The sequence below is a fragment of the Corapipo altera genome, unplaced genomic scaffold, assembly GCF_003945725.1.
Source record: "Corapipo altera isolate COAL_440 unplaced genomic scaffold, ASM394572v1 22b, whole genome shotgun sequence".
NCBI classification, from domain to species: Eukaryota; Metazoa; Chordata; class Aves; order Passeriformes; family Pipridae; genus Corapipo; species Corapipo altera.
In genome coordinates, this window is record NW_020884876.1 from 12,550,708 (window position 1) to 12,572,197 (window position 21,490).

General features: G+C 35.3%; 1 protein-coding gene across 3 annotated transcripts in view; it reads right to left on the reverse strand.

Annotated features, from left to right (window-relative positions):
- GALNTL6 (polypeptide N-acetylgalactosaminyltransferase like 6) overlaps nucleotides 1–21,490 on the reverse strand; it is a 460,275-nt gene that overhangs the window by 253,397 nt on the left and 185,388 nt on the right. For all 3 annotated transcript variants that reach the window (XM_027635754.1, XM_027635755.1, XM_027635756.1), the window contains 2 exons: nucleotides 16,220–16,358; nucleotides 2,147–2,313 (listed from right to left, as the gene is read on the reverse strand). In XM_027635754.1, coding sequence (XP_027491555.1) covers nucleotides 2,147–2,313; nucleotides 16,220–16,358 — 306 coding nt within the window. The remainder of the gene's footprint in view (nucleotides 1–2,146; nucleotides 2,314–16,219; nucleotides 16,359–21,490) is intronic.

Consider the following 21,490-nt stretch of genomic DNA (forward strand, 5'->3'; position numbering starts at 1 on the left):
TCAGTCTAGGAAAACGCAGTGAAAGGGTGAATGAATAACAACAGTAAGCTAGACATCTGCTACTTTTAAAAAAGATTATGCTATGAACTGGGAGGAGACAGGGATAGATATCAGTCAGCATTTTTTTCAACATAAAATAATCCAACTCCATTTCAGTGGTCACCTCATGAAAAAGAAAAAAGAGCACAAGAAAACACAATATAATCTCAGTTAAGTATAGTCTAGAGGATCACAAATACAAGAATTAAACACTGCATACGGGCCAAAGTGATTCACCTGACCTGAAATTCAATATTACTGAATTCCGAGTAGAGACTCCAGCACATTTTCCTTGTATGCTTTCTCTTCTTAAAACATACAGCACACCAAATGTGCTCAAGTTGAAAACTGGCAACCATTCATAAACACATTTCTGATTTTTATTTCAATAACACCAATAAACAGAAGGAAATCCTCCTACTAGAGTAGCAGTTCTAGGCCCAGTTCCATACAAGTCTTTCAGTTTTTCAAACTAATGTTAAACATTTCCATGCTATATGAACCACTTCTTCCAGCTGAAAAGCATTTCAGTGAAAGTTAGGTAGCTTTATATAACTGGAAATGAAGAAGATTATAGAAATTTTTATAGTGTTATACAAATTAATATTACTTTCAGCAAGTAGCAGAATTTAAGTTAGGGCAGTTAACCTAAAAATAGCAACAGAAGTTACAAATATTCCCTGTTTACTGGCATTAGTTCTTTTTCTAATAACCAGGAAGTAGCTAAGCTTTACAAAACATTAACATATTTAAAAGGGCATCAACAATAGTCATTATAATCTTCATCAAAAAAATGCTACATTATTACCATATTGAGCAAGCATAGCCTCAATAGCTACCATCTCAATAAAAAAAGTATTTTTCACTTGTCATGTACCTAATAAAACCAACTTACAGACCTCCCCGTAAGTTGTTTACTACTAGGAAATTGTTAGCCTGCAGAAAAATGGTCATGCTGTTTTGCAGTTCTTTTTTTGGAAACTTTCATCCAAGGTCTAGATTTCATCAACATAGAATAGTCAGAACTGTACTCACTTTACAATTTCTCTTAAATTGCATTACAGACTGAGAGGCAGTTCATCAAAGGACATTGCAAGTAAATCAGTAGATATGAGAGGGTAAGATAGATGTGTGCAGCATTAATCTTTCTAAACTCTGAAATATCAAGTTAAAAATCTTACAAAAATCATTCTGCTGCTGCAGTGCTCTACTAGTATTCCTCTCACTCATCCAGGGGCTTCTCACAACAGTAGGTCAGAAATTTGCTCCTCTAAGGTCGTAGCTGAGACAAAGGTTTTAGGTAAAATATTATAAAGGGTACAATTCTCTCTTTTGTTGTCTATCAATCTACTCAGAACAAAGCTCACATACACACCAGCAACTGATGTTTCAACAGAAACAGAAACCCTACCCCTCGAACACCAATAAAAAGTCAAAGGTCTTTATGCTTAAACTTCTACGAGAGGTCCTGGAATTTGAAAGAAAAACTATTTCCCAGTTCCATATCCTTATCACAGATGAATTTTACCTAAGGAATTGTTAAAATTCATTTACGAAACTGTAGGCATTCACTTTTTGTGTTGCATTCAAGAAACGATAATGGCAGAAGCCATTAAGTGATTGCAGTTTTCTTAATTTCAGTATATGTAAATGACATAAACTTGGATCAACTATTCTAAAGCACTTTTTTCACATTCCATTCAAAAAGAATCACATTTTCTGTATGGCTATTTTGTATTAGTATTTTTGAAGCTAATGATTTGGTTGCATCCCAAATGGTCAAACATAGTACATTTTCAGAATAAAAGGGAAGCGTAAGGAAAAAACGTGGAAACATTAAAATTTGCAGTATTTCAGAAATAATATATTCAAAATACTATATTAATGAACATCTCAGAGACTCTTCCCTTTGACATGGAATTCAGTATTCATGCCAAGTAAAACAAAAGCCACTTATAAATATTTATTCCCACTAACAATCAAACAGCACTTCAAGGCAAGCATTCCACTAGGTCTGGTCTCCTCTCTTTTTGCTTCCCTTTAGTTTCTGTATAGATCACACAGCATTTATAAATTTCAAGTTAAAACAAAACCAGTTGGGCCTTACCTCTGTCACTGAAGTCATCCACAAGAATGATTTCTGCTATCAGGCTGTCTGGGGTGCGGTTGATAATACTGTGTATTGTTCTCAAGAGTGAAGTCCAGCCTTCATTATGAAATGGGATAATTATGCTAGTATTTGGTAGTGTTTCCAAGTACACCTTGTGCTTACAGCTGGAGAGGCAAGAAAACAATTGCATAAGTATAACAAAAGTCTGAGTTGGCATACAGTGTCATCCATTTGGGCCATTCAACCATCATGGTTTCTGGCATAAAAATTCAACAGTACAATCAAGCAGTACAATCACTTTCATGTGACAACAACTAGTTAATTTAAAACATTTATATTGCTTACAATATAGAATAAATTGGAACAATGACAAAACTTAATCAGAACGAGTGAAGTATTTAACTGGCTGGAATTCTTTCCTGCAAAATGACAGAGGATGTATCTTCTACAACATCATTTCCAGAAAAAAAACCCAACCTCTTATCATAAAGAATTCCAAAACATAATATGAAGTAAACAAAAATCTGAAGTGATCCTTTTTTTGTCCACAGCAAAGATTTTAAAAACAGTCTATTATTGCAGGAGATAAAACTTGAGAAAACAATTCAGTATTATCCTGGATGATACATGCTTACAATATGAAAAACAACAACATCCACAAATACAACTCCGACTTCACATCTCGATATCCAAAATGATTGCTGGTATTAAATATAGAGATAAAACACAACTCTGAAACACAGACTCATAAAGAAAGGTTGTTTACATTTCCTTTATTTTTCAAAGGAAAGTACTGTACATTCAGCATCTTAATTGCAATTTGTTTTCTCCTAATATCCAAAAATATTTTATGACTAAAGTTTAGGTTACTGTAACTTACAGGACCTCATCTTTCAAGTTTTATTGAAAAAGGGAAAAAAAGGGACACATTCCTCTGTTATTAACAAAGCCTGGCATTTTCACCTACTGGGGACAAAGTAACTGAACGATTTCTCGCCCAAAAAAGTAAGTCACACCCTGATAAAGGTATCCCTACAAGCAGGAACACGTCAGCTTTGCAATAAACAATCAAAATAATATTATCAAAAAAAAAAAAAGAAAAAAGTTTAGACCTAGGTTTAAAAAAAGCAGATATCTTTGCTCCTTGTCAGAAAGAATAACTAGGCATAAACACTGCTGTAGGTTATAATTTTGATTTACATATATTTGCAGCTTAGTTTGCATTTCCTCTTTTTAAATGTCATTTAGAAATCAATATTTACCAATTTATTGTACAGGTACCACACTGATGAAATGTTAAAAAAATATAATAAAAACTCATAGCTACTACAGTTTTATTTGGAAAATATTAACTGTTATGTAGCTAAACTATCTAGTTCTTAGATGCTTTCAAAAAAAATATAAGATTTAAATTTCTAATTCAGACTTTTCTTTCTAAAACATAGTGACAATTTAATGACAAGTCATTTTCAGAAATAACAATTTCTGAAACTTAATAAGTAGCTTGTAGGTATAACATATATGCACACTGGAAAAAGGACAGTTGCTTTGCAAAAATTCTGTAGAAAACAGTGCTCATTACCTAGTGACAGAAAAGTCTAGGTATATATTCAAACATTTTCTGAGAAAAAGAAAATCCACTGCAGCAAAAGAATTTAGAAAAAATTCTTTTTCTTATATGTAGGAACAATTACAATAAATGAAGCAAATTAATATGTAGCTCATTCAGTTGGCAAATTAAGAAAACCAACTACAAAAAACAACACCTACAAAAAACACTGTTTGCCAACAGTAATGCTTCTTGAACTAGAACAAATGCACCTACCATACATACATGTAACTCTCACACTATTCTTGAAAGTTTTTTCTTCAGAATTTTCAAACCCCAGTAAATATGATTTTAAAACTAGTAAGTTTTCATCTCCATAAAAGTCTAAGACAAAGAACCCAAAACACCACACAAAACCAAGCTGATCATCTTCATCTCACAGAATCCCTTAACAACACACAGTGACACGTTTGATCTTTGTTATTGTTTCTAGTTACTCTGTAATTGCAGGAGTGTTTCTTACCAGACATGCATGCTGTACTGATATGCCTATTCTCTTTCCTCCTAGTAATCTGAAGATATAACTAATAAACAAGTTACTCCTAGGGATATCTCCTCCACCCCTAAATATACACACACAAAATAACTGCACTCAGTCAGAGGAGACCACACAGAAGAAGTGGAAAAAACTAGCTTACCATTACTCTGTATGGTAAGTTAGCTATTAAACCCAAACAAATTACTTCTGTAGTCTAATCTTACTGCATGTTGGTTATAAAGGCTAATTGTGAAGTGGATGTCCTCTAGGTGTTCTCTAGGTGACTTTTTCCTTTAAATTTAAACAAAGTGTGCAGTTTAAATTTTTGTACTTTTAGCCATGCACTCAGCCTAGACATTAAAAATGCAGAACTTTTCAGACAGAGTTTAGTCAAATAACTACTAGTCTTTCAATTGTACTTTTCAAAACAAATAAATGGTTGCCATCAAAAGAGATGATTTTAAGCCTTTGGAAAGCAGTCATGTATTTCTAGAGTGCAATATCCAAATGCCTGAATCAGTAAGTTAGGAGGGGATAAGGGGATGAAGAAACAACAGTATATATCTAGGTCCCATGGCAGGAATACTATTCAAGGGGGTGAAGAACGTGACAACTGAAATTAGAAACTGACTCCTACTCAGCAGATGCCTTTTTTTTTTTCCATAACCTTAATAGAATACTATGGATTGGCCTTAATAATGTATAACAGGTGCTTTCCTGAAGATATGTCTTTTCCTGCATTTCAACATAACATATTTTAGCGCAGCACACCAGGACTTATTCATGGAACAATGCTGAATAATGGGTTCAGTAGCTAAGGTTATAAAAATGATAATTTCTTAGCACAAATAACAAATTACTTCAAGCTTATTTATTAAGTCTTAAATATCAGAATAATTTTTGAGTTAGGTCTGAAATGTCTTCGTAGATACATCTAGGAAGAAAATAACCATGATAAGCAACTGTCCTCCTACTAGGTAAGTAGCTCACACCTCTATTTTCTCACTGAAGTTATTACCTTACCATTCAGAACAATGGGAATTCAGAAGAGGAGAACATGCAAGGGGCATAATGCATTGCCTCTGCACAAATATTCAGAATTAGGAAATAATACCAGCAATGTGGACTTAGCGAAAAGAAAAAAAAATCTATAAATGCCAACACTTGTGTATCTATGAAAAATTGGCACCAAATGATGAATTTGCCGATCAATCAGATACATCTTTATGAAGAGACATCTTCAAGATTATAATGAATCAGAAGTTATGAACCTTGAATTATGCTCTCAAATATTGCTATCCTTGATTAATTTTGTCTGTATTTACATGATATTTCAAAACTTAGTATCTGGTATTTCTTAGCAAAGAATAAGACCATATTATTAAATCTCTCCTGCAGAGACTTTCGGATGAGATTTTTAAAAACATGGGACCTATCTATCAGTCTGTGAGCTGTTTCCACAATAGTTTTCAAAGCAGTAGGTACAACTTCACTGTCTCTGTCCAAAGAATCTCCTTCCTCTCTCCCTTCCATTATTAGATACTGTAGGGATAGGTGCAACTGCGCAAGAATTTGTAACAGAAAGCTAGAACTTGCTTCACTCAGGAAGACTGCAAAATGCCTTCTCAAATGAGTCAGGTGTTTTTTTTTCTTCCTTCTGAATTTCAGAGAAAGTCACAGGGAGAAGCTGTGAGCAAGCTATTTCCTTGGTACGCAGAGAGATAACATGTTTGCAGACATGTACAAGGCTGTTGCAGGCCAGAGAAAGTGGAGGAGAAGAGAGAGAAGATACAAAAGGGCAGGGTATTGCCTTTTGCCCTGGCACTCGATGCCATCGTTAAGAAGTGGTCCGTGCATCTGAAATAAACATTTTTTTAACCCTTCCACTGCCTTGGCATTCTTGGGAAGAATATCTGCGTATGTTTTACCTTACAGATACTAAGCACTAATAAAATGAATGAGTCAAGTATGTAATTTATTAATGTTTTGAAAAACTGAACTTGGAAAGCTGCACAATACTGTTTATTATGCACATCTGCCACAGAGTCACCAGGAAATGTCTTCCTAGGAAACCAATGTTTTTTTACAAAAAGGTAAGGTAGAATTTATTTGTAAGTAAATTCTACAGTAAAAACTATTAAATATACATTACTGACAAAGTGAAACTTTCTACTAGCTTTGTATTTGGCATGCTGCTCCCATTGGAGCTGGGCACTTGGCTCCAGAGTTCAAGTCTTATTGACAGAAGTGATATACTGTCATACTCCTTAACCTGCTTTAAAACACTTAATATTTACTTAATTATTCTTTTGAGATACAGAATTTTTCAACTGAATTGAAACACGAATCAAAACTGAGTGTCTGAGTTTCTGAACAAAACCATTTTAGAGTTGGCTTCAAAGTTGTAAGGAGACTTTTAGAAGGTTAAGAGAATACCTGTATTCCTGAAATATTAACCTGCCTAAGGAAGAAAAAAAAGACTGTCACAAAAACACCATGAAGCTGTCTGCAGCAAGCACTAATAAAATACAGCTTAAAGAAGACTGCTTATAAAAAGAGAAGTAGTGAAAAGGATTACAATTACACTTCTTTCTTATTCACTACTAAGAGTCCTAAGACTATTGTGATTTAATTTTGTAGGTTAGCCTACTCTACTGCGCAGAAATAACAAAACAGCATCCTTTGACTTCAAGAAATAGGGATAGTTCTGTTTAGTTCCCTCATGAGCTTACATATGGGAAAAAAAAAAAATGTCCTAAAACATCACACCAGCTTAAGAAAAGATGCAGAACTTCCAAATTCTCCACCTTTACAGCTTTTTTGTTAAGAGAAACATGCAGAACTCTGTAGGAGACAAAATTAAAGAAAATAGGCTTCTAAAATGATGAGAAAGGAGAGCAGGGCTGGTATCACTTCAGGCACTTGACAGTAAAAGCCAATTCATAAAAGCAGCAATTTGCTTGACCCTGTGGATATATAAACAATATTTTTTGCACATTGAGGGATACCAGTAGAAATGCTGTGGTCAGTTACCAGGCTCTGTGCCTTCCAGACATATCAACAACTTTGTAAACTGCCCCTTCGGAGAGATAATAACATAAAAGAAGTTAAGTGTCTCACAGACACCCCTTTGCTGCATTTAGGAAGCAAGGTAGTAGCCTACTATGGCAGTTTCTGGATCATAAAAGTCACCCATATCTGATTTTCTCCTCTTCCAGAAGTGCCAGTTTAAGCAAAACAGAAAGATTTCAACCTTTTTTTCCCCCATTGGCTTTGTCAGCTCACGCTCTCTTCACTGAACTGCTTTCTCAGATCTGACCTTTTCTTTCCCTTTATTAAAAGAAACTACAGCACCCACTGGGCTCCCAGCTACTGACAAGACTCCTATAAGCTACCAGGACAAAACATTTTCCAGTGAAGATTTACATAGTAATTGTCTTAGCACGTCAAACTATTTAATTTACAGCAACAAGCTTCAGTCACACCATGTTTCTATTCCAATCTAGCCTTGTCAACTGAGCCTGATTAAGGAGTGATAACTAGTAATTTCTGCTGCCATTTGACAAGGCTGTAAAATTAGCTTGTGTGTGAGCTGACGGCAGGGAAAGTAATCTTTATTTTCACGGTGGCTCACAGCTGGGAAACAAGCAGGCATTACTGCGTATGGACCTCAATAAATGTCACAACACTTTACTAGAACAAATAAACCTTCTCCAAAACACTAGTGCTATTTTCATGAAAAAGAAAAAAGATTAAACTGTACAGTAGAAATTGTTTGTGCTATTGCTATTAAATGCACTAGCAAACAACATGTCTTGGAAACTAAGGAGGCAAAGCCCTGTGCTCTTAACATAGGCTTCCTTCACTATGGACTTCACCAAAACTTATGGAGCTGAATTAGGTGCTTGTTACTTTATGTCAAATTGCATCATTTTGGCCTGTCATGTACAGTCTCCAGCAGCATTGCCTGTCTTTGCAGAAACCAAAGTCAGTGAGTTCACCTCACTTCTTCTTTCAAACCAAAAGGTTTCTCTAACCAAGGGAAGAGTCTGAGTCAGATAAACCATATCGACACAAAGCATGTTTATGTTTGCAAAGTTATTTTTACAAGACAGTTAGTTATAAAATCATCATCATTTATGGAAAGATCTTACTAAAAAGATTAAAAATAATTAACATAAAATTTATCCATTCACCCATATGTATTAAATCTAGGAGGCTTGGGAAAAAAATACATATGATAATTTTATGCCCTTTCAAAATTCTTCACAAGCAAGTTGACACCAGGAAGCATCTTAGTACTCTAATTATTTTTTAGCTTAAACCTTGAACTTTGTTAACTATGAATTCCAAAGTAACAGCTAGCAGACCACTTTATATAATATATACACAAACACCCCAAAACCACTTTTTTCTTTGCGAGAGAAGATCACAGAAATATCAATGTATTTAAAATTATTTCATTCAAACCTAGCATACTTATCTGATTGCCTCTCAAAAGTAAGGCAGACCTTAACATGATCAATAAAAAGCCTCTATTGTGAGTCTAGGGTCATTTTCCTGGCTGAAGAAGAAACAGAATTAGAATTAAGGTTTTTGTCACTTCAAAGTGCATTTTAAGCACACGACTTCAGGAACAAACCAACATGTGACATTCAACTACCCTTTAACTTCTGTTTCAGAAATCCTAATTATCCTTTTACCACTTGCCCTTATATTCCAAAGATACCCTGTAGGCTTCTAGGAATCCTCTAGCTTATTAGCCACTTCTCCCAGTTTCATGACAGTCTTCAGGTACCTCTCCCAATTACTGTGTTTGTTCAAAAACCATTGAGAGTGGCCTCAAATAGATGTTAGTTCCTTCAGCATTCATGGGTACATCCCATCAGGGCACTGGACTTACTATGTCCAGTTTGATTAAGTATAAAATACTTAATTTTCAAAGACAGTTTTTCTGTGATCTACCTACATCTCTTCTCCACTCCCTTTCATAGCAATACATGGTCAGCATATATCACTCAACGATACTGCTTGTATGCAATAAAAGAGATAAAATAATGGGCAAGATATTACAAGGTCTGACCAGCGTCTATAACACCAAAATCACATCTGTAGACTTGGAACAAATGCTGTAAAAGTGGTCCATGAGGCCCAACAGCTGCACATGTGCCAACAAGATTGGCAAGTTCTCACACCTATTACCGCATCTTGTGGCCAGCACAGCCTTCAGAAAATTGGAGCTCCATAAGGTTATTCATAATCAAATCAGGCAAAATAGAAGTTGCTTTTCCTTTCCAGCATTGCTGCACATTTGCTCTCCTTATGCATGAGGTGTAATAGCCAATTGCATTGCTACTGAAAATGTACAGCTGGTACTTGGGGTTTTTTTGTTAATATTAGAGTTTATACAAATTCACATCAAATACATACCTAACTACAAAAAAAATATTTGAAAAGGAAGCAAGAAGCATTATACGAGAAAAAGTAAGGTAGACCAAGGCTTTTCATGAAACAACAACATATATCATCACTTTCACCTATGAACTTCACAGATACAAACCACCAGAACATCCCACATTTCTCACAGATCTTAGCAAAGATAGATGTACTTTCCAGTTTTACTACTGTATTATCTGACAGTTAAAAGTTCAAGCTTTAATTCTTGTCAAATGCTAATAGACTTGGCTATCCCAGATGTACAGAACTGGCTGGAGGGTAAATATGCTTCAGAATTCCTGTCCCCATTAAGTTTAAATTTCACAGTTATGCTAACTGCAGCTTGTTATTTTCTTAGCAGCATGGGAGGATTTACTGGATTATAAGTAACATGCAGGGCATTCCCCTACTTGTATAAGCAGATTATTTCTTTTATCAAATAATTTTCAGTAAACAGAAACAGACCCATCAGGTTTGGACTCTATGCACTGGCCTATTTAACAATGCAGCTTGTTTTTCACCAAAAGGATGCAAGAGGAATCATCAATCTTCTGCCATATTTTAGTTGTTGCTGCCAGAAAAAAGAAGACACACAGAGCATCCAGAAAGCACTTGGGAATTATTCCATGTTATTTGTTACTATCAATACGTATCCTGCAGAGGAACTGACACCAGGCATGATAGAGACAGAAAGCTATAGATTTTCTTGAGTAGAAAACATTCCTGATCCTGTTTTGAGTAGTTGCACTTCGAATGGGATGCCCTGAAGCAACTGCAGAGAAAATCTGATGAGGCTTGGAAAATGGGGACATTGCCTATCAAGTTTTGGACCGCATGACTTTTCACTTTCACTATGTTATTCAGTAACTACACAAAACACTTTGAAAAACAGTCACAGTAATAAACTCCAGCTTTTTCGCTACCCACTAAAAGCATACTTGGAGTTTAAGCAGCTGGTCCGTAGCCCGGAAAGGTTAAGCTAATTCTAGCAATTAGCAATATGAGAGAATGCAGCATGTCTGATAACATTTCTGATTTCCCAAAGTGAATGAGAACTAGAAAGAAACGTTCTACCATCTTTGTTTCTTCCAACGTCTAAACAAAAATTTAATGGAAGATCGATCCAAACAACTAATTACTTCCATGTGCCTTATTAAATATTGTGAAGTTCGGCATACTTTAATTAGATTAAATCATTTTCTTTTAGTGAAGCAGGACAACCTAAGACAGTCTTTAAGATCACAGAATGCTGAGGGACTTAACTGGAATTTATCTTGGAGTAGATTTGGAGACTAGTAGATTAAAGATGAATTTTTAAATTTTATTTTTAATATACTTTAGACTGTGACAACTGTACTCTATTTATAAAAAGAAAGTAACAAATACAAGGCAATGACTACTTTTTTAGGGAATTCAGATATGAACTACTGCATGACTGTATAATTATATATCCCTTTCCCACGTCAGTCTTAATACTAGTGTTTTTGCAAAAACACTATGTTTTTTACTAAAACATAGTGATTAACAGTTACTCCAACTCTGTTAACTCTGCAACTACTCTAAAGACACATAAAAACACAATCAATCAAAAAAGTGCTTCCCTGAGAAATCCCATTGCATATTCATTTCAGCGTCTTTTAAAAATACAGTGGAGAGCAACCACACTGCATTCAAATATTTTGAGAGAGAACCATTCAGGCATTCTCTCAGCTTCTGCTACTAAAAAGAAGAGTTTCAGTTATGCAGAACCCATAAAGTGAAATTTGGTTTTATTATTAAATAAAATCTCATTAGTGTTCAGGACACAGAAGATCTCACAGCCCTTGGCTAAACACTCATATTTCTTTGAATATGAAAATGTATTTCTTCTGAGGGCTATGAAAAATTTAATGTGTAAGAAAAATTAGCATAGTTGAGACTTCTAAAAAGGAATACTGTTGAGAGTGACAGCGAAGGGCCAACACTTCACTAAGCAACAGCAAGACCAGCAGACAATGCTTGGAAACACTGACTGCAGCCCTAAAAAACAAACATCACAAGAATCAGGTTTGGCATCCTTAATGTACAATAAGAACATTAAGACTTTCGGTACAAAATTCTCTATGCCTAGGAAAACCTTAAAAGGATGGGATTTCTCATGATAGATTACTCAGGCAAGCTAAGAAGGATTTGTGCGCCTGATCTGTGATTACATAAGTCACATAGAATCATGGAATATCCTGAGTTGGAAAGGACCCATCAGGATCTTCAATATCACAGTGTTTGCATGAGAGTATTGTCCAAACACTTTCTGAACTCTGTCAGGGTTGGTGCTGTGGCATGCAAAACTGCACATGGGGCTTGAGGCGAGGCCACACGAGCACAGAGTAGAGCAGAGCAATCACCTCCCTCAACTGGCTCACAACGCTGTGCTCGATGCATCCCAGGATACGGTTACCAGCAATTAATCTACAAATTTTAGATAAAAGGAGACCTGGTCCTAAAATGAAGCTGTACAAATATACCAAACCCAAAGATTTTAAAGGTCTCAACTCTACTGGTATCAGGAACAAACTCAAATTCCTTGATTCAAGAACAAAAGGCTAAAAAACGGATTCTGTAGTTTACAAGGACTTAAGAGTTTGAAACACGATAGATCACAAAATTTATATTCACTGTTCAGACTAGATGATTGCAATCACTCCCCAAAGCCTCATTAAAATCACATTTAGAATGCTATTCAAAACGTGAATCAGATTCAGTTTTGTTTGTTTGAACAAAACTGGTATGAATGGCAGAATATTTAATAATGTGGAGAAGATAAGAATTAATTATAGTTGGTACATTCAATAGTTTGAATAAGTAGCATTTCTCTTTCAACAATAGAAAATAATACTGCCAACACTTTCCCTAGCATTAGCATGTTTGTTGTATTCCAGACTACAGAAAGTGGTACAAGGCAGGTGAAAAGGAAAACATGAAAACACTCTTCTTGCATGTTTTGAAATATTTTTTTTATACTAGTACAGAATTTCTACCCCCTAAACATTAACTCCATTACTTTTGCTCAATACAACCTAAAGGTTATAATGCTGCCTTCTGCTTTAGGTGACCAAACTCTTATTTTCACTGAATTGGTCCTGAAGCACAATGAACTGAGATGATAATCTTGTTTCAGACTTTAATCTACAATTAAGGGGGAGAAAAAAGTTTGTTTGTTTGTTTAAACTTAAAATTAGGGGGTGATTGTGGGCAAAGAACAGAGAATTAGCTAATATAGCTTGGCAAGAGCACCCACTGTGTGAAGATTTTCACACATGAGTGGGAAAGAAGCAGGACAAAGACCACTCAGAAATGGAAAAAATATTTGAGCATTTGAGAGAGAGAAAAAAAACATAGGAGATATTAAAGGGACGCAACAGAAACATATTAAGGACACAGGAAAGCTGTTAAGTCAGCCTTAAAATAGAATTTCTCTAGGGATTTTTATAGTACACATATTTTGATGTCTTAAAAAGGAAAGAAAAAAATCAATCATAACACATCTTGCTGAAGTGTTTTTTAAAAAAATCACAGGAAAAACACAAGAATATTATAAAAAAATTGAAAACCTGAATTTCTCAGAGATCAATCATTTGTTTAGTTCTACCTGTCCCCCTGCTAGAAGGTGTTATTTGCAAATTCCGAGCTCAGTTTGCTAAGAGACTCAGAAGGAGAAAATTTATTTGGATTAAAAAGAGCAAGTTTGGGTTATCTGCTATCTTTTCATACTTCCCATAAAACCAAACACTTGGAAGGAGTACTTGAAATTTCCTTGGTCTGACTTCGGACCAAGATATTTTTGAAGTTATTTCAGATAAGTGTTGAAACTACTGTAGTTGTTCTTTTGATTTAATAAGTTTTGATTCAAATTACAGGATTCACCAGTTTTTTGTTGTATTTGAAACTCCATTTTGTGAATTTTCTCTACTGATGGCAATAAAACCATTCTATTTGGTTCTATAAAATGTATCATAGACACTGTTTTCAGGAAGTTAGTCTTTAGCAGATGATCCCCTGTGCAAATGGTATACACTGAGACAGAGGATCAAAGACTCAAAGTCTAGAGTAATACCATCTCCCACAAATGTGCAGAAAACAGTTAAAAGCCTCTAAGTAGTCTGAAGTTCCACCAAGCCAAAGCACTTTATAACGTTCAGAAGCTGAACAAACTAGATCTTGCCTGCTATACCTCACCTGATTTATCTACTCTAATGCTACTGAAATAAGAGCATCCTTTCCTGGCACAGAAATTACATAATTTTCCAATTACTTTCTCTGAAAGCAACTTTATGAGTGTCGTGTTTTAACCCCAGCCTCTAACATGGTCCCTTCACAAGGGTGACATGCAAATTTATGAAGCAAATTAACCTTACCCCAGCCAAAACCAGCACAATGAGGTATGACCTACTTCACATTTCATGTACTTCTGAAGTGAGGACACATTTCCAAAAGTGAAGTGCAATTTGAGACTGGTCATATTTAACACACAACAGCCAAGAGAAGGGTTTGTTTCTGACAGCAGGTCAGAAAGCATTGTCAGACTTCTGTGTCTCTTGGAAGTTCAAGAAATACACTTGCTTCAAGGTGTAACCATCAGAAGTACAGAGCCCAGCTTTGTCTCCTTGATCAGCATATTAATTAGTAAGCAATTTTAGCACAAGACAAGAACATTTTTTTCTTTGCATTTAAATGGTAAGCAATATAGTCAATTAACCAACGGACTACTTGTGTTATGAGTGTCTAACGTAAAGAAAGTTAGAAGCACATGGTAGAAGTCAGTTTATGCAGAGCACTACTAAAACACCATACAATATTTCACTGAAGACCACAGGAATCTAGCTGAATTGAAACAAGGAAACAATGCCAATACCTAAGGATACAAGCTTCCCAAGTGAGACACTTAGGTGAAAGTCACAAAAGAATTTGTGCTGGGAGAAGGAGGGCAGACAAAGGCTGGTTTAGCACTGACTCATTCCTAATATGTCACTTCTGACAACACACCACTCACATTGCTTCTGGGGACATGCGTGGAAATGTCATTGACTGTGCAAAAGCAGTGGGTGAGGAACAAGTTGCCAAAAGATCAATTTACAAAAACACAAAGGGATGATAAACCTGACAGCTTCCTTTTATATTTAGTAATTGTCCTCTGCAGTTTTGCTAACACAGGAGGATGTTTAATGAACATATTCATTATACCAGCAATGTAATTTACCACAGATTTGATGCTGTAAAGCTGTAGGTTAGAACTCAAACTTCTTGGAAGCACTTTTTCCATAAGTAATTTCAAGTAACTTGGCAAAGCAGAAAGCAAAAAAAGTATATAAAACATACAGCTTGTAATAAAATCATTTCTTTTGACTTAATTCTGTGCAAACAATACTAATACATACAAATTAGGAGCAGCATTTTTTCCTCAAAACAATACAATTAGACAATTAATGCTTAACATTAAATTAGAAACTCTAGCTCTAACAAAACGTTAGTTTCTTCATGTGAATTACTTTTTTTTAAACTCCTACTATGCAAACAGTTCTGCCTTGGTCCTTGAAAATTTTTAAACTAATCACACAACAAAATTTTATAAATTAAGGAGTAGGTACCTTAACATGAAATGTTTCGTAACGAAGAGAATTATATCTGAAAGAAAATACAAATACAGTCATGGAGATAATTTGTTTTGTCTCACTCCTGTATCTTTCCCCCACACGATAGCTGCATAACATCTAATTAAAAGAGGGGAAAAATGCCAGGTAAAAAGACAATTCAAATCAGTCTTCTCTTCGGAGCTCAGAATGACTCTAGAGGACTGGAACTTGGAGCCTAGAAAGGTAAAAGTGCCCTTTTCCCTGTTACAGATAGGAAGCTTTACTCTTCAGATATAAAGGAGGCAAAAATTAAAGAATATAAAAGGAAGTTATGTTTGCTAAGAACTGTATGACCATTTTTAGCTCAGTGATTATTTTCCAGGATAATCTTTATCCTATTCCTCTGTGTTATATTAGTGTTATTAGGGAACAATACCATCATCCAGCATCCCTAAGTTCTGCATGTGCATCATGCATGTTCTGTTCTTACATAATTTTATACTGCATAAATCAACTGTAGTATCAGCATCTGACAAGCTGTAGTGTCAAAACCTTTAGCCAAAAACTGTATGCAACTTGTTACTCCACACCCCAGACCAAAAATCTGCAGGTATTAACCAACTAAGAACATGAAAAACTATATGATTTTCTTTTTTTTTTTTTTCAGAAATCACTACCCAGGAAATTAATGAAAATCATTCTGTAATGAAAAGACGCCTTCTATAGTCTTAATATGTTACTAATAAGATAAGAAGTCGGTTTAAAATACAGAGCAAATGATATAGCAATGGTGATAAAGTTTCCATTTCCTATTTAATGAAATTATCATTTTTTGTTGACTGGGGTTCATGTTTGACCTTCCAGGAAAACAGGTTATTTAGAGACATACAAAGATTAAAAACTTAAAAACTAAATAGTCCAGGAGACAATTTACATACTTAGGATGTCGGATGTCTGGCAGTGATCGTTCCAGTGCTATATTGTTGCTAACAAATATGTTGAAGCCGTTTTCCCTATAAGCAGAATCATCGTGGTCTTCCTCTGTAAGAGGGTACGGCTTTCCATGTTCACCTTTCCCTATAACAAAACAAAACAATTATTTGCCTCAAATTTACAGCACAAAATGGACTACAAAAAGAAAAATAAGTTACACTGAACTTCAACTAAAATGCTGTGCCTGGAACATCTCAAAGAAACATCTTCCAGTATCTTTAGCAACACTCCTGTCACTTCCAACACAAAACCACAAAGTAGGGACAAATAATGAGACTAAGAAGTCCCTCTGAATTCACCCAATTCATCCAGTTCTCTCTTTCCAGATACACAATCAGTTTAAAGCCATTTTATACAGAAAAAAATTGAACTGTAGATTAAGCTAAGACCTTTTTGCATCAGAATCAAGTTTTCATAGCAAAATTATGAACAAATTCCAGTTCCAGAAATACTCCTTTTGATTAATATGAGGAACTGGGTTACGGAGTTCCTTTACATTTTAGTAGTCAGAACACCCCCACCACCCACTCATCTTTTCAGAAAGCAACTTCATTATTGAAGTTTAGGGTGTCTAACTTTCCAGAAGAAACAGTAAGGAAACTAAATGCTTTGCTCTAGGCTCCTTGAACATGCTTGCATTCCTAGGGACAAGCCAGATGTGCTCAGTACTTCTAACATCAGAGCACTGCTGATCTGGTTTCAGAAACTGGTCACTTTGTGCTTCCCCAAAGAAATCATCTGCTTGTTCCCTGGCAAACTACAGACTTTCTATTCCAGCTTTTTATTTCCAAGTTAGTTCTCATCATCAGTCACTAGACTTGCTTAGTACCTACCTCAGGCAACTATACCTCTATCTGTTCCAGTCAGAGAGCAGAGAACAAAAAAAAAAACACTTCAAAGAAAATCAGAATATAAAAACCTTCACTTCTTATCAACCATTTTTATTCTTTCATTCTTGCAGAGGATGTACCCTTCAGAGTTTCAAAGCCCTTCATGCCTACTCATGTTCTCAAGAAGATATGCTTTCCTCTATATCTAATTGATCAGTTTATATATAACCTCTCTGTCCTTCTCCCTCTGGGCCCACTTACAAGAAAATACCTCCTTTTACGTGGGCTCTTATAGAGAAAATAATCAACTTGCCAGCTGGATTCAATAGGTGACCAGCTGAGTCCTGATCCTCAGCTAATCAGGAGCAGCTATAGGAGGGCATCAAGAAGAAAGTAACCGGGAACTGAGAGAAACATCTAGTGGTATCCTTAAAGCTCATGAGCCTCTGTCAATACTCTATTTCATACTGCAAAAGCAAATGACAATGAAAACATAGAATATGCAACTTAAGGTGCTCAGATTTTTTTCAGATTTTTTTCAGCTAGAATAATATTTTTCATAATACTAGAGTTTCTTCATATTGTCCCCTGCCAGTGAAACTGAAGAGAAGTACTTTTAAAGCAGGGAAATTGTTGGCAAAATAGATCAGCTGTAAATAAATTTGAACATGCGACAGAAGTGGAGTTCTGCACTACTTCCATATTCAATGGAAAGGAAACCTTGTTTAAAACTATAAACAACAAAACATATGGCAACAGGCTCTCTTTTCAGGGTCTTTCGGGTTTCCTTCCTGAGTTTTGTTTTTATAATTCAGATGAGCGTTATTTATAATTCAATAGGCATGGTAAAAAAGATTGGCTTTGCCAGATAAGTTCAAGAAATTAAGCAATTGCTTGACATCTTAACACAGGAAACCAAGTGGATAAAGAACATAAACCACTCAGTGTCTGTGGGGAAGAACTATGTACAAATCTGAATTATTTACTGCTTATACTCACTGCTATTAGTTTACTCAGGCATGACTACACAGCTATACCAAGTCAAGACTATAATTCACAAAAGTATTTAAGCATACCCTTTAATTCAGGCATTCAAACATCCTTTAATCCAATAACATCTGTACCAGGGAACAAGAATTCTCCATGTGGTAAAAGCTTTAGTAAATATGAGGAGTTTACTTTAATACATGAATCTACAAATAAGTAAGTCTTCTTACTTACAGAGCATTTTTTTATTTTGGATAAGTTAATTCTGCCATTTTTAAAAAATATATTATGAATTTTGTCTACTATCTCTAAACATTCCATTGAGAATATAACAACATTGTGCTCATCACACATAAAGTTCAAGTCCATCCTCCCTCATGAAAGTTCTCACTGTGAGGACAGTTATTTAATCTTTTCCTAGAGCAATATGTCAATACAGAATTGAAGTCCCATGGGGGGGGGGAGTGACCATATTTCTTAAACAGAGAAACACAAATTCCAAATAAATACAGTCACACATCCGCTTTATAAAAAGAGTGAGGGAAGTAAAATGGAAAATAAAGATCAGTAACAAAATAAGAACATTGAATCAGGCATCTTACATCCCCTGCTACATAAACTTCTACACAATAACCTTTTTGATCCCTGATATGGCAACTGGCCAAGTCAAGAGGGCAAAAACTGTTTAAAGCAACTGTAGCATCTTTTATATAATTTCTGAATTTCTCTAATGCACAGCTGTATACAACTCATCATCTTGCGCTGTGGAGATCAATTTCATATTACTTGGATTAATAACAGATTAGCAATTCAAACTGCCAGCACATTCTGCTTTTTTTAGGAAGCGAATTTTCATTTGAGTCAAACAAAATAACCGTATTCCTTACTTTTCCTCACAAAAAGAAAGGTAAGGTGCAGTATATCTGCTAAGAAACTGATTAAATTATCTTGAACAGAGAGGCAACTTGATATATGCACAAAAAAAAAGATTTTTGTTTCCTGACAGTATACATCTCATCTTCACCTTGTATCAACAGTATCTACACTTGGTGAAGTTCTCACCCTATTCACAAATTTTGTATTTTGAACCCTTAGGAAGACATACAGGAGAATAATTTTTCAGTTTAAGGGGCAAATCAGGGATTAGTATAGACTAGTCTTTGGGGAAAAAAGGAGAAAAAGGAAGTTGCTATATCAAATCACTTTCTCCTTTCATACTAAGAAAGGAATTAGTTGTTTTGAGCAAATGCCTTCTGTGGTTTTGCACATTTATGTTAATTTCCAATAAAAATTATGAACACTTTAATAAATTAATGAAGGATCTTTCTTTGCCAGTTTTTTAAGGAGACAGGAAATTAAAACTGCACGTCTCACATTAATGTAATTGCCTTCATATCAGATGGAACTATCCAAATTGCAAAAAATATGTGTGTACATTTTTATATATATATATATGTATATATATATATATATAAAATGGCTTTTCAGATTGAAAATAAGGAACATTTTTCTGTGTGAGTAGTGAAACAATGGAATAGGAAATCCAGGGAACTGCGGAATCCACGCAAGCAAGAAATGATATCATGCCTCAGACAGGCATGGTCGTCTACTGAGGTTGATCCTAACCTTAAATTCCTATGATCACCATGAGAAATAGGAGGAGAACTGATGATAAGTTCCCTCAGAGTCCAGAAAACTTGCATCAGAAACTCAAATATATTTATCTCAAGTCTGTTCTACTTTCCCCAAACTTCTCAGAGTATCCCACTAGGTCGTACAAGTTCATTAGCCTAATTTATAGGAAAGGAATTTAACTGATTTTGCATCAATGGAAATGGGATCAAAATAACCTTTTTTAACTTTTTAAAATTATTTTATTGCTACTCTACCTTGTAACAGCTTGAAAAGCCACTGCAGTAAGATTTACAACACTTTTAATTATTTATTACATAACTGTCAAGATCTGAGGCAATGTAAAAGGCTTTTTCTCAGCATTACAGACACAGCTGTAACCAAATCAAATGTAAATCAAATTTATTTATTACAGTTTCAATATCAAACTACTACAGAATACAGCAATCAAACATTCACTTAGTTTTCTGGTAGAAAGTCCCTGCTATTTTACCTGCCTTCAGATGACGGTAGCGTATACAGATTTTCAGTTCAAGGACCATGTAGTCCTTGGTAAGTGGTATAGAGATGTCACTGGGAGCAAATATGAGGCTTTGGCCTCCAGATTCCTGCTACAATAACATGATGGTTGGCAGGAGAAATATGAAGTACCCATAGTGGGTAGGAAGTAGGTAAAGGAAGAGCATTTCCTGGAGAGCAAGGAGATGAGAGAGACAAATGGGAACCTCTGAAACATACTTATTTTACAGATGTTTGAGAAGCATTTCTGTAAAAAGAAATTAATATCAAAGTGGAAAAAAAATTACAGCTTTGTAACTGCCTTAGACAAAGTTTCTAGATTTCCAGAGATCTACTAGGCCAACTCTTCATGCTAATCTAGAGAGATCATAACTTCTGTGTAGGACTACAAGGAAAAAATGGCACAAGATTTTTTTTTTTAGGAGTCCATGAAGTGGGAGAACCTGATTACCAGTATTCTGTATACATCAAAGACATGTCAGTACTTCATATGCACTTCTTAAAAGCTGAAGCAAGACAAAATGCTACAAAATGACAGCAGTGAGGCAGGACAGCTCAAAAATGAGGAGCAGTAGCAGCAGTCAGCAGAAGAATGAATCAGTGGAGCAAGTGGAGCAAGCAACAGCAACATCTGGCAGTGTCAAAAGCCCCAAATCACAGCACAAAGCTCTGGTAACTTCAGCTGGGGCTTGCTGACTCCCAGGACTCCACAGTTCCCAAAAGTAAGGAAGGCTTTATTTTAGGAGTGGAGAACAATCTGCTGGCCTAGCCGTTGCCTTGGCAAAGAGGATTGTAAAATTATTGTTGTTATACTTCAGGAATTAGCTTTTATATGTTACCTGTTTATATTTAATAAAATATTGTTTACTGAGTCAATTAATTTGCAAGAATAAAAATCGATCACTGCTCTTGAGATTAATTCCTGCAGGTATCTAGGCATTTTACTAGATGTCACTTTAAATTTCAGCCTGGCCTTCGCTGTTGGCAGTGGTGTCCTAGCAGAAAAGCACATTATACAGCTAATCACTGGAACAATCCAACTCTGCATCTTACAACTTTCAAATAACCATCATGAAATGACAACGTGGTTTACCTTAAATATGTGCATTTTTTCAATTGATAATTAGTTGCTAAATCTTATAGCCTGTGCTTTATGGAACTAAAAAGAGATACTATTAGACTAGTGTATCCCTTACCTTTTTCATTTATTTGAAACATTAAAAATGCAGCCTCTAAATTTCCAACATA